At 36.2% G+C, this 13242-nt stretch overlaps 1 protein-coding gene across 1 annotated transcript in view; it reads right to left on the reverse strand.

Annotated features, from left to right (window-relative positions):
- The window catches only part of CFAP206 (cilia and flagella associated protein 206), a 59762-nt gene that overhangs the window by 14847 nt on the left and 31673 nt on the right, over positions 1-13242 (reverse strand). The window contains exons 7-8 of the mRNA XM_036769259.1: positions 5782-5901; positions 1995-2193 (exon numbers count right to left, since the gene is read on the reverse strand). Coding sequence (XP_036625154.1) covers positions 1995-2193; positions 5782-5901 — 319 coding nt within the window. The remainder of the gene's footprint in view (positions 1-1994; positions 2194-5781; positions 5902-13242) is intronic.

The raw sequence follows: 13242 nt of genomic DNA on the forward strand, positions 1-13242 counted from the left end.
TGATGCTGACTCAATTGACTAATTTTAAAAATCACGTTTCTTGTACTTTTAATTTTTTAATTTAGAATTTTATGACAAACTTTTTTTCAAATTTTTATTTGCTTTGACTACACTTACTTGTTATAAGAGTTTTGTTTTCCTTCCCCTGCCCTGCTCCCCACCCCCAAACCTTGGGGAGAGATGGGAGTGAGAGAAGAATAATGCTTAGTAATTGGAAATTTTTTAAAAAGATATACAGGATTTGCATAGGTTTTTGAGCAGGAAAAAGTGCTGACAGGGGGATTCAGGACAATGGAAGAATGGAAATAACTGAAAAGGTAAGGTCATGGATGAAGAAAGGTTGAAGGAACAGACAGAGGTTAATCTTGGAATGTTTGCTCCCCTAATTTGGGAAAACCGCACCTTGTTCTCACTTGTGTTCCCTGAAGCATCTAACACAGTACCTTTTACAAAGTAGGTGTTCAGTAAATTGTTGCTGAATGAATGACTGAATGAGTTCCGTTTTAGATATATTGGTTTGTGGTGACACTCGTGAGAAAATTTCATGTAGGCAGCAAGAAAAATAGGCCTGAGATTTCAGTGAGAATTTGGGACTACAGCTGTATTTTGAAGTGTAATCAACAGAAAAGTCAGAGTTGAAGCCACGGAGAATATGATCTACATTCTAAAGGCAGTTTGATTGAAGTGGATGCACTATTTCATTTGTTGTTTTGTCCTTTCTTCTTAAAGAGGACCATGACATCAGGAAGGTGATGCCATGACAAGCAAGTGAAACTGGATTTAAGTGAGGGAGGCCTGTGCAAAGTCACCAGCCTCCCTTTCTCCTCAGAAGCCATCTGGGTCCAGTGGCAAGATATAGATCAGGATGACTGGAGACGGCAATTTATTTATGTTTGAGTGCTCCAGATACTTTACTGTGACTCTCCATAGGAGTATGAAACTCTAAACTGGGAAATCAAACAAAACTAGCAGTGGGACCTTTAGCTAGTCCTAACCTACTAAATTTCATTTTGCTCATCTACAAAACAAAAGGGATAGCTAAACAAAACACTAAGTGATGGCTAAGGTACCTTCTAGCTCTAAAATTCTTTTATTCTATGAAATTTGATTTTTGGAATCTTTCAGTTTTATTTTTTTCCAGAAGATCAAATATTTTTGTCATGATTATTTCATTGTTTGCTCAACAATTTGTCCACTGAGTTATGAGAATCATTATTATACAAGGAGATATCAGTTCATATTTTGTATTTTCTAATATGTACAATTGCAGTATATTAGCTGTTTGTGATTATTCTGCCAATGTTATTTTAAATTATTTATAACAATTTCATATTCAGGATAATTTTTCATGCAAAAAAGAACTAGTTTCTTTGAATAAGTGAATTTGGTTGCCTTTTATTTTAATTTTATTCAAACAGAATATTTCAACATAACTTTGAAGATAAATTACCAATTTCCATTTTAAATAGAATAACTTTAGTAAGAATCAATCTATAATGTGAACATTTCCCATAAATGCATTTCAACTGTACCCTTTGGGTCTATAGACAGTGTAACTAACAAAATAAAAGTAACAAATGACCCAGATAGATCTTTAAAAGTTAAAAGACACATTTAAATACTTAATTTGAACCTAAATTAATAAATAAATTTATTCAAATGAAATTGGTTATATCATAAATCCTCATACCTTTACAATGTGGTTGGATGATAAGTATATTCTTCAATAGCAGTATTTAACAACAACTTTTTTTTTTTTGGAGGGGGGAAGGCTGGGCAATAGGGGTTAAGTGACTTGCCCAAGGTCACACAGCTAGTAAGTGTGTCAAGTGTCTGAGGTCGGATTTGACTCCAAGACTGGTGCTCTATTCACTGCGCCACCTAAGCTACCCCTAAATTTTAATTTTTTAAGAGAAAAAGATTAGAGAAAAAAGAGAGTGGTGGATTTATGCTGAAAATTTTTAAAGAGGAAGAGAAGTGGCAATTATTCATACCCATACTTTCTTTTATCCTAAACACATCAGTTTTTACTTCCACTTCATCAAGAAGGTCTTGAATCAGTTGATCATTAAAAATTGCATCATGAGTTCCTAGGAATGGTCCAAGGTGAGTGGTTAAATTACTCAGAACACTAAGTAATACAGTTTCATCCTGAAAGCTGGACCACAAGCCAGAAAGTGCAATAAATATAGGCTGAGAAAGGAAAAGGAAAAAAAAATTAACCTGGCTTATAACAAGATTACAAGTTAATAATTACAACTTAATCACTGAAAATAAAAAACTATCACTTGCAAATGGGCAAATTTTGCTTTTAGATATATTTTTAAATGCCTTTAAAAACTATGCCAATCTAATATGCACATAATCTGGTCCACATACATGAAAAAGTTGTATTTCATCATATTTAAATGTAATAAATTTTATTTAAACTCATAATTTTTAACGACATCTTCAATTCATTTATTGAAAAAGGTTAAGCAAATTCATAAAGGAAATAAGATTCATGGAAATTTCATTTCAAAGAGTAAGAAAGAAGGAAAGTTTTCCTCTTCCCTGTTTTAATGTGCACACTCCCATAGTCCTGGAAGCTGGAATCCTTCTCAGGACTACTGACTGCAGCTGATGCTTTGTCGTTCCTCCCAGATCAGCTGTCCTGCCTTTGTTGTTCTAGCAGAAACACTTGTGGGACCATCTGAACTAGGGACCTCCTTGCTTGCAGTATTAGGAGCACTTCTATGATTATCTGCTTATAAGCATCAATTCATGTCTCTCAGAAACTGCCCGTTTGGACCTGGGTCCAGAACAGTGAATGTTTCATCTATGTTTCCTAGGACACCCAGGATCCCTATATTTGAACTAGTCCATCTCTGTCAGTGAGTAGTAGGAAGAAAAAAGGGACTTGGCTTTAGGATATCGAATTAGGGAGAGAAGTGACAACTGATGAAAACTACCCCAGTATTAGGCTGGTTGGGTCTTTGATGTAGCATCTCTGAAGTGCCACCATCTCAGCTCCATTAAGTTAGTGTCCTTATACATCACTTTTACATCTTCCTCAAAGTCAATCATAAAAATTTTGAACACAGTAGGTTGTCCAAAGACAAAACCTGTTGTCTCTACTAGAAATGCCCCCTCCTAGTTTATATCACATAATTCTTCAAATAACCATGTATACACACAACCATATTACCACGCAGTCTACATTTTACCATCTTGTGGTAAAATGGATTTCATGAGAAAGACTTTTTTAAATGCTTTGCTGAAATCAAGACACGACATGACCCCACCAAAAAGGAACTGAGGTTAACTTGGCCTGGCTGAGAGTCATAGAATTTCAGAGATGGAAGAAACCTTAGAAATGATCTAATTTCATGCATCCTTGAATAGGAAGCCCTTTATACCAGTGTTTATGGGGGTTGTGCCATACCAGAGGAGTATGCACTGAGTTTCCTTAGTAGATGTTTCCAAGACAACATCAGCTCAACTCAGAAGGACTTGTCACTTTGAGACAATGCAGAAAACTCTGGGTGTCCCCCACTAAGAAGGGTGAAGGGGAGGGAAAAGCTGAACTGAAATTGTAATGGACAAAATTGGCCGCTAAATTAGGAAGAGGGCTTCCATCAGTTACCCTTAAAAAGGAAGTAACTATGCCAATGGCATGTTGGTGAATGTTTTGATAACTGGCTCTCTGGGGAAAAATGTATGTATGACACATTTTAAAAAGTTAAATCTATATTATTAATATTCTTTCCATCACATTCTTAAGTATAGACAATCGACAAATCAGTAAGTCAAGCCCCAATTTATAACACTTGCCAAGTTTTGAGGTGTAAATGCTTACATGGAAAATTTAACAATCAGTCCTCTTGTCTTGTACCAGCTCTAGCACATCCTTGGACTTTGCCCTCTCTCTTCTTTTAGCTCTCTAAGTGGCATTAGGTAACCCTGAGATTTCCATGAAAGATGGAGACAGTGGTGTTACATACCTTGGCAGCGTGGCAGCTGCTCCTATGGTGGCAGGTAGAGTAGGCGCTTGGCCAAGCATGCTGAGCCTGGGCATTGGGGAGCCTAGCTACCTTTTTCTACTTTCTCCTAATCTTAGGTGACTAAACAGTGATCAATCAGAAGACAACATGTACAGCTTTGGAGGCTGAACTCAACTCTTGTGAGCTCAAGGTCAGGAGATCCTGGGTCCTCAGTAGATACCAGCTATATTTTAAAAGATTCCCTCTCTATATCCACAACAGTGCTTGGAGGAAAAGATGATCATGGACAGAAGTCATCCCAGGCCTGGATAATGGAAAATATGGACCTGGAGCAAACTGATTGGATAGTGTGGAGCCAGGGTGAAATGTGAAAGGATGATTTAGTAGTAATACAAACTGCCTTATGCCTTGAAGGTTTTAAGTCTCAACATGTTGGGAAAATTCCTTCTACTGCTTAAGTTCTTCAGTCAGTATGTGCATTTGAGCCTTGTGAACGTAAAGCCTTTCTTTTGTGTAGAGGAAATAAGTAGCTATCTTATATCTCGTCTTCACTGTACACTGAGTACATTGTACACCTTTCTATTTGCCCCTTTTGGGGAGACATTTTAGACATAAGGCAAACTTAAGTTCTAAGGATTTTCTCTGGGGTTCCAGACAGCACAAGAAACAGTTCCTGATACTTCTTTTATATGGCAAGGCTCCTCCAGGTCTGAACCAGTCTGTGTGAATCAGTTCGGAACTCAAAAGAGCCCCTTAGTAGAGAAGGGGAGTTGTAGTTTCCCAACTTCCTGAGCCCAGCACGGGATTGTTATTGTTATACTAAGGTTCATTAATAATAAGTGAATTCATGCTGGCTTCTTGAGATCATCTCTTTTTTAATTTTAATAATCCTGATCAGAAATGAGAAAATTTGTTTTGCTTTACTAGGCATATTTATCATAAGGGTTTTATGTTTCTTCTTTCCCCCAGAGGTTGGGGGGTTGGGAAGAAGGAGCAGAAAGGTGACTGGCTCAGAGTATAGAATGAGATGCAGATTTTTAGACATGATTGATTCCATTTTTCATTGTTAACAAGGGTTTTGTTTGTCCATTTTTAATAGGGGTAGAAGAGGGTAGGCAAGAAAGAGAGAAAATAGATCTTTGCTCACTGAAAAATAAATTTTAGTTTAGTTTAATTTAAAAAATCAATTATGCCAGGGATCACTCTCAAATTAAGTATTAGGTATCTCAACTTGTTCCATTAATTCAAAATAGTGTAACCTCAGAAATAATCCAAGCCCTCTATTGGTCAATAAAGCATTGCATTTTCATGTTGTATTCATCTGTAAGTAGAGGGCATTCAAAGGATCACTTTTATAAACTTGCATTGGAAAATAGTGCAGGCAAGTTGAGGGTCTGATAAATGAGAGAGTAGGATGTACAATGGATCAATATTTTCGACTCCTGGCATATTATAATTCCATAATGCTGATGAATACTTTCAGCATTCAGCTCTGGATAGTAGCCATCCATTGCTACTGAGGCTAGCAGTTCTTATCCAGGAGGTCCCTAGTAGCTTGTAGGTATTTAAATACTGCACAATACACAAAAATAGATAGTCTTGTATAATGTGTAACATCTGAAGTGTCAATGAAAATGAACGAAAAATAAAAGACAATCAAAACACATAAATAACTTAGTATATCTTTAGTAATTTAATATTACAGACGTAGCTTATTACTTTTTTAACTTACTTTTGAAGATATTTCAAAGCAGGATATTGACTAAAAGGAGGAAATGCCGATATACTGAATACTTACATAGACTTGTGATGTCGGTACAGCAGTCTTTGCTTGTACAGTCATTTTTAATTGTTCCATTTGTGCTGCTAATTGCTTTATCATCATTTCAACTTCTTGTGCACAAGTAATTATGTCAGACTGGATAGACAACATACATTGTGTTAAGATTATTATACTTTGAGTTTAGGAATCATCTGCAGTACAAAATCTCATGAGATACAAAATTTCTTCACCTTTTCCCTACACTTACATAGGGAACCCTTGACACGCTAATGTAACCTTCCTAGAAAGTGTTAAGAGCTGTTAAGGGGTCCCCTGATTGGAGTTGTCATATTTTCCAGAAACAACAGACCCAGAGCATGCAGGAAGCCCTGAATGTGTCAAGGATAAAGCTTCCTGCCCTGTACGCTGATATAATTTGTTGCTGCACCCCAAACTGGACTCCCTGTATATCCTTGGGAGGCAAGACAGGTACCAGCCAGTTTGTGCCAGACTAGGATAATGCTTGTGCAGCTGGAGTCCTTTGCAGATAAGTGGACCCTCCTATCTTCACAGTCTAACAATTTCCAAGGGAAAAGAATGTGGCTTTTGCCATCACCTGCTCCTCCCTATGGGGAATGGTCTCTTCTTTTTTCCCACCTTTGCTGCACAGTTCCCCCTCCCATGTCACACCCCTTCCTGGTATCCCCTCCTCCCTTTGTCCTGATATTATAAAAATGTAAACTTCTGTAAAGCCCAGGAACCCTTGGGGTTCCACATGTATCTTAATTTCTCTTATAACAAACCTGGTTTTGACATAAGTCTCTTGATGTCATGACTGCCTGTTTTTTGAGGAGTTTTTTTGCAAGGCAATTGGGGTTATACACCTGTTAAGTGTCAAGTATCTGAGGTCATATTTGAACTCAGGTCCTCCTGACTTCAGGGCTAGTGTTCAATCCACTGTGCCACCTAGCTGCCCCATGATTGCCTATTTACAATCATAAAACAAAACTTTCTATATTTAAATCCTATTTTTCCCTATTGAATCATTATTACTGATGTGTGTTTCTATGGAAACACATTTTATTCTAAGCTATATCTAAGCTATCACAAGGTTACACTGAAATAAATTTTAAGGTCATGTATCTACAGGAAAAACAATAATATTTTGAAAAATAATAATGTGTTCCAAAATCAGTTGAAAAAAAACAAAAAATAATGCTGTCTTCCTTCAGGAGTAGGGGATGAGGATCCAAGCAGATGTTTCACTAATATGACTGTCTGGCTTTTTAAAAGTTGAGAATATTATTTTAACAGATCACAGCCCAGTGAAACAAAGCCAGTCATGGTAAGTGTCACTTGTTACTATCCAGTAATAGAACAGAGAGATTGACACTGAAGTGGGGAACATGGCTTAGTCCTGAACATGCTCCTGGTTCACCATGTGGCCTTAAGTGGGTCACAACTTTTCTAGGCTTAATTTTTCTCATCTATAAGGTGAGTGTGTCATTTGGTGTTTGCCACCATCAATTTTAACAGCTGAATTTCTAAACGAAGATGAATCTGGGGAGTGGGAGGTGGGGGTCTTTGATGCCTATGATCAGGGCTTTGAAAGATTGCTGGTAACAACCCTGAAGGGAGAGACAGTCAAAATCAAAAACTTTCATCAAACTCTCCACAGCTGAAGAGCAGAAAATGACCCATGCTTTTTTGCATTTGCTTTTAAAAGTTTCTATAGTAATTTGAAAGACTGACGTTTTAGCAGGGCTTAATCAGCTTCTTAAGAAGAAATTAGACTAAGGTGGCAGAGTAAAGGCTCTTACTCACCTGAACTCTCTGAAATCCCCCCTCCAAACAACTTTACAATAATGCCTTATCAGCTGAATTCTGGAGTAGCAGAACCAACAAAAGGTCAGAGTGAAATTTTCCAGCTTAAGATAACTTAGGAGGTCAGCAGGAAAGGTCTGTTAGTGGGGTGGTGGTTGGGCCTGGAACACAGTGCAGTGCAGGCCTGAACCCAGCAAGCCAGGAGCAGGCCTTAAAGATGATTGCATCTTGGCACAGAGATGGTAAGGAGGTCAAACCACTAGTCAGATGGATATGATTGGGGACTCTTTGCATTGCACTGCTCACACATAGTTCTAGGTCACAGTCCCAGAGCTAAGAGGAACACTAGTGACTCTTGAGGCCACAGAAGAGCAAGGGCCCAAGTCACAGTTCCTTGGCAGAGAAGAGTGCTTATGGTCATTCACAGGCCAAGGCACATGCCAGGAAAGCCATGACTACACCTCTCCTTAGATCATACCCCCTTGGAAGAACCAAAAACTTACAGACCTCCAGAGCTAGTTTTGAAAATAGCGGCAAGAAAGGCCTGAAGCTTGGGATAGTACCCAAACCATCCCTAGAGCAGAACGTAACTCTCACATAAAAACACCAATTGATAAAATAGGCAGAAAAAATGAGCAAAAAAGGAACATGACTATAGAAAGTTACTATGGTGACATGGAAGATCGGGCCACAAACTCAGAAGACAATGAGGTCAAAACAGCTGTATGCAAAGCCTCAAAGAAAAATGTGAACTGCAAACAAGCCCAACAAGAATTCCTGGAAGAGCTCAAAAGGGATTTAAAAAATAAAATAATAAAGGTAAGAGGAAAAATTGAGAAAAGAAATGGGCGTGATGCAAAAAAAAAATTATGAAAAAAGAGTCAACAGCTTGGTAAAAGAGTCACAAAAAATACTGAAGAAAGTAACACTTTAAAAAATAGAAGTGACCAAACGGTAAAGGAGACATAAAAATCCACTGAAGAGCAAAACTCCTTAAAAAGCAGAATTGGCCAAATGGAAAAAAAGGTACAAAAGCTCACTGAAAAAAAATTCCTTAAAAATTAGAATTGGGCAAATGAAAGCTAATGATTCTATGAGACATCAAGACACAATAAAACAAAATCTAAAGAATGACAAAAATAGACAAAAATGTGAAATATCTCAGCTGAAAGACAATTGACATGGAAAATAGATCAAGGAAAAATATTTAAGAATTATTGGATTACCTTAAAGCCATGATCAAAAACAGAGCCAAGACATCGTATCTCAAGAAATTATCCAAGAAAACTGCCCTGATATCCTAGAACTAGAGGGTACAACATAGATCAAAAGGAATGATCAATCACCTCCTGAAAGAAATCCCCAAATGAAAAATCCCAAATTATCAGAGCTTCCAGGACAAGGAGAAAATATTGCAACCAGCCAGAAAGAAACAATGCAGATTAGTGGAGCCACCAAAAATTGGAAATTGAGGGGATGCCCATCAACTGGGGAATGGCTGAACAAGCTGTGGTATATGAATGTAATAGAACACTTGTTCCATAAGAAATGATGAGGTGAACTTCAGAAAAACCTGGAAAGACTTACATGAACTGATGCTGAGTGAAGTGAGCAGAAGCAGGAAAACATTGTACATGGTAACAATAACATTATGTGACGACCAGCTTTGATAGACTTAGCTTTTCTCAGTAATGCAAAAATCTAAGACAATTCCAAAAGACTCATGATGGAAAATGCTATCCACATCCAGAGAAAGAACTGATGGAGTCTGAATGCAGATTGAGACATACTATTTTCTCTTTTTTTTCTTCTTTCTCATTGCTTTTCTCTTTGATTCTAATTCTTCTTTATAACATGACTAGTGTGGAAATATGTTTACTATGATTGTGTATGTAGAGCCTACATCATATTGCAGACTGTCTTGGGGAGGAGTGAGGAGAGTGAGGGAAAGAAAATTTAGAACTCAATATCTTATAGAAGTGGATGTTGAAGATGGACTTCATAATAACCTGGAAAGACTTATATGAACTGATGCTGAGTGAGGGGAGCAGAACCAGGAGAACATTATACACAGTTACAGACACTTTGTATATGTGATGACAAACTTTGATAGACTTGGCTCTCCACAACAATGCAAGGTTCTAAGACAACTCCAAATGACTCATGATGGAAAAAACAAACCACATCCAGAGAAAGAATTACGGAGTCTGAATGCAGATTGAAGCAAACTATTTGCTCTTTTTTTGTTTTTGTTTCTGTTTCTGTTTTATTTCTTCTTTTTCATGGTTCATTCCATTACTTACAATTCTTCATCACAACTTGACGGTTGTGAAAATATATTTAGTGTGAAGGTATATGTAGAACCTATATCAGATTGCATGCCATCTTGCGTGGGGACAGGGGAGGAGAAGAAGGAGGAGAAAATTTGAAACTCAAAAACTTGTGGAACTGAATGTTGTAAACTAAAAATAAATAAATTTAAAAGAAAAAAAAGAAATGGATGTTGAAAACTAAAAATAAATAAATACATATATTTTAAAAAATTTGTGGATCCACAGTCAGAATAACACAAGATTTAGCAGCTTCTATATTAAAGGATCAAAGGGCTTAGAATATGATCTAGAAGGCAAAGGAACTAGGATCACAATCAAGAATAACCTATTCAGCAAAACTATGTATACCCCTTCAGGGGGAAAATGGATATTTAATGAAATAAAGGAATTTCAATCACTCCTAATGAAAAGATCAGAGCTGAATAGAAAATTTGACTTTTACTACAAGACTCAAGAAAAGCAGAAAAAGTTAAACATGAAAGGGAAATCATAAGGGATTCAATAAGGTTAAACTGTTTACATTTCTACATGGGAAGATGGTACTTGTTATTCCTAAGAATTTTATCATTATTAAAGAAGTTAGGAATGTACATAGACACAAGATATGAGTGCAAGTTGGCTATGATGGGATGATTTTAAAAAGATAAAATTAAGAAGTGAAAAAGAGGAATCCACTAGAAGAAGGGGGAAGGGAGAGATCTCACACAAAAGAGGTACAAAAGGAAGAGCTTTTACAGTGGAGGGGAAGATGGGTGGTGGCAGGCAATGCTTGAACCTTACTCTCCTCAGAGTAAGAATACACACTCAGTTGGGGAAGGAAGCATATCTTACCCTACAAAGAAGTAGAAGGGGAAGGAAATATGAGAAATGGGGGGGGCATTGCTGATAGAAGGTAGGGCAGATTAAAAGAGGCAGTGATCAGAAGCAAAACAGACTTTTAAGGAGGGACAGGATAAAAAGAGAGAGAGAGATAGGAAAGGATAAACAGAAGAAAATAGGATGGAGAGAAATACAGGGTTAGTAATCACAACTGTGAATGTGAATGGGATGAACTCACCCATAAAATAGAAGCAGATAGCAGAGTGGATTAAAAACTAGAATTCAACAATATGTTGTTTACAAGAAATACACTTGAAACAGAGAGATACACAGAGTAAAAATAAGGGGCTGAAGTAGAATCTATTATGCTTCAGCTGAAGTAAAAGTAGCAAGGGAAATAATCATGATCTCTGACAAAGCAAAAGCAAAAATAGATGAAATTAAAAGAAATAAGCAGGGAAATTACATAATGATAAAAGATACTATAGACAATGAAGTAATATCAATAATAAACATATATGCAACAAATGATATAGCACCCAAATTCTTAAAGAAAAATTAAATGAATTACAGGAGGCAATAGACAGTAAAACTATACTAGTGGGAGACCTCAACTTTTCCCTCTCAGAACTTGATAAATCTAACAAAAAAAAAACCAAGAAAGTAGTCAAGGAACCAAATAGAATTTTAGAAAAGTTAGATATGATAGCCCTGTGGATAAAACTGAAGAAGAACAGAAAGAGGTATACCTTTTTTTCTGCTGTATATGATACCTTCACAAAAACTGACCATGTTTTAGGGCATAAAAACCTCACAATAAAATTCAGAAAAGCAGAAATATTAAATGCACCCTTTTCAGACAATAATACAATAAAAATTACATTCGATAAAGGGCTATGGAAACAGATTAAAATTTAATTGCAAACTAAATAATCTAACCCTAAAGAATGAGTGGGTCAAAGAACAAATTATAGAAACAACAAATAATTTCATTAAAGAGAATGACAACAATTAGATAACATACCAAAATTAACAATCAAAGCAGTACTTATGTGACAATGTATATCTCTAAATGTTTACATCAATAAAACAGAGAAAGAGAAAATCAATGAATTGAGTATGCAACTAAAAAAAAAACTCGAAAAAGAACAAATTAAAAATACTCAATTAAACACCAAATTGGAAATCCCGAAAATGGGACAGCTAAGTGGTGCAGTGAGTAGAGCACCGGCCCTGGAGTCAGGAGGAACTGAGTTCAAATCTAGCCCCAGACACACTTACTAGCTGTGTGACCTTGGGCAAGTCACTTAACCCCAATTACCCAGCCTTCCCCCCTGCAAAAAAAAGGAAGTCAAAGGACAGAGTAATAAAACTGAAAGTAAGAAAACCATTGAACTAACAAATAAAACCAGGACCTCATTTTTTTAATGAAAAAAAAAACCAATCAAATAGATAAACCATTGGTTAATTTTATTTAAAAAGAAAGAAAACTAGTATAAAAAAATGAAAAGGGTGAGCAAAGTTATTTTGCCCAATTATATGCCAATAAATCTAATAATCTAAGTGAAATGGATGAATATTTACAAAAATATAAATTGCCCAGATAAACAGAAGAGGAAATAGATTATTTAAGTAACTCTTGTCTTAGACAAAGAAATTGAACAAGCCATAAATGAGCTCCTTAAGAAAAAATTCCCAGGACCAGATGGATTCACAAGTGAAATCTACCAAACAATTAAAGAATAATTAATTCTAATACTATATAAACTATTCGATTTTTTTTAAAAGAACAAATTAGAGGCTGGGACTAAAGCTTGCTGAGGAAAGGGAAGTCCACTTGAATTGCTAGGGCCAAGGACTCAAGAAAGTGGGTTTGAGATAGAAGAATGAGGAAGTGTTCCTTTAAGAGTTGCTGTAACAATTTGGAAGAGAAATTTTTAGCGGTGCTTAGGTTTATGACAGCAGATATTCCTAAGCAACTCTCCAAATGATGATTCTGGACCCTAATAATTAAGTACAGGTAATAAGAATTAAAAGGTGACTATCCTAAATGAAGGTATAATAAAAATAATGAATAATAAATGAGAGGAATAGTCTAAATGATCTTTAAGATCCCTTCCTGAAATATATGCCTACTCAGGGGAAAGTCTGTGGAAAAAGTCAAGGGAAGTTGTATTCTCTAGCTCCTGTGGCTACAATAAATATCTTGCTGACTCAAATATAAGATGACTAACTTTAAGGCAATACTATTATTCAGAAAGGAAGAATTATTTTTAAATTAGAAAGTTTTAAAAATTGTAAAACTGAGTTATCATTTAACATCAAATAATATTATTTACACCCGTAATTTAAAAATTCTTATTCACAAATGTCACCTGCATTCCTATTCTCTCTCTTTTTTGCTGCTTCAAATCTTTTCTCCTTCCTCCTGTTTTTTCTTACATGATGTACCGTACCAACCTGGTGAGAATAATTACTTCCTGCCTACCTCATAAGATTGAGAGGATCAAGTGAGATTATA

The sequence above is a fragment of the Trichosurus vulpecula genome, chromosome 7 (assembly GCF_011100635.1).
Source record: "Trichosurus vulpecula isolate mTriVul1 chromosome 7, mTriVul1.pri, whole genome shotgun sequence".
Lineage (NCBI taxonomy): Eukaryota > Metazoa > Chordata > Mammalia > Diprotodontia > Phalangeridae > Trichosurus > Trichosurus vulpecula.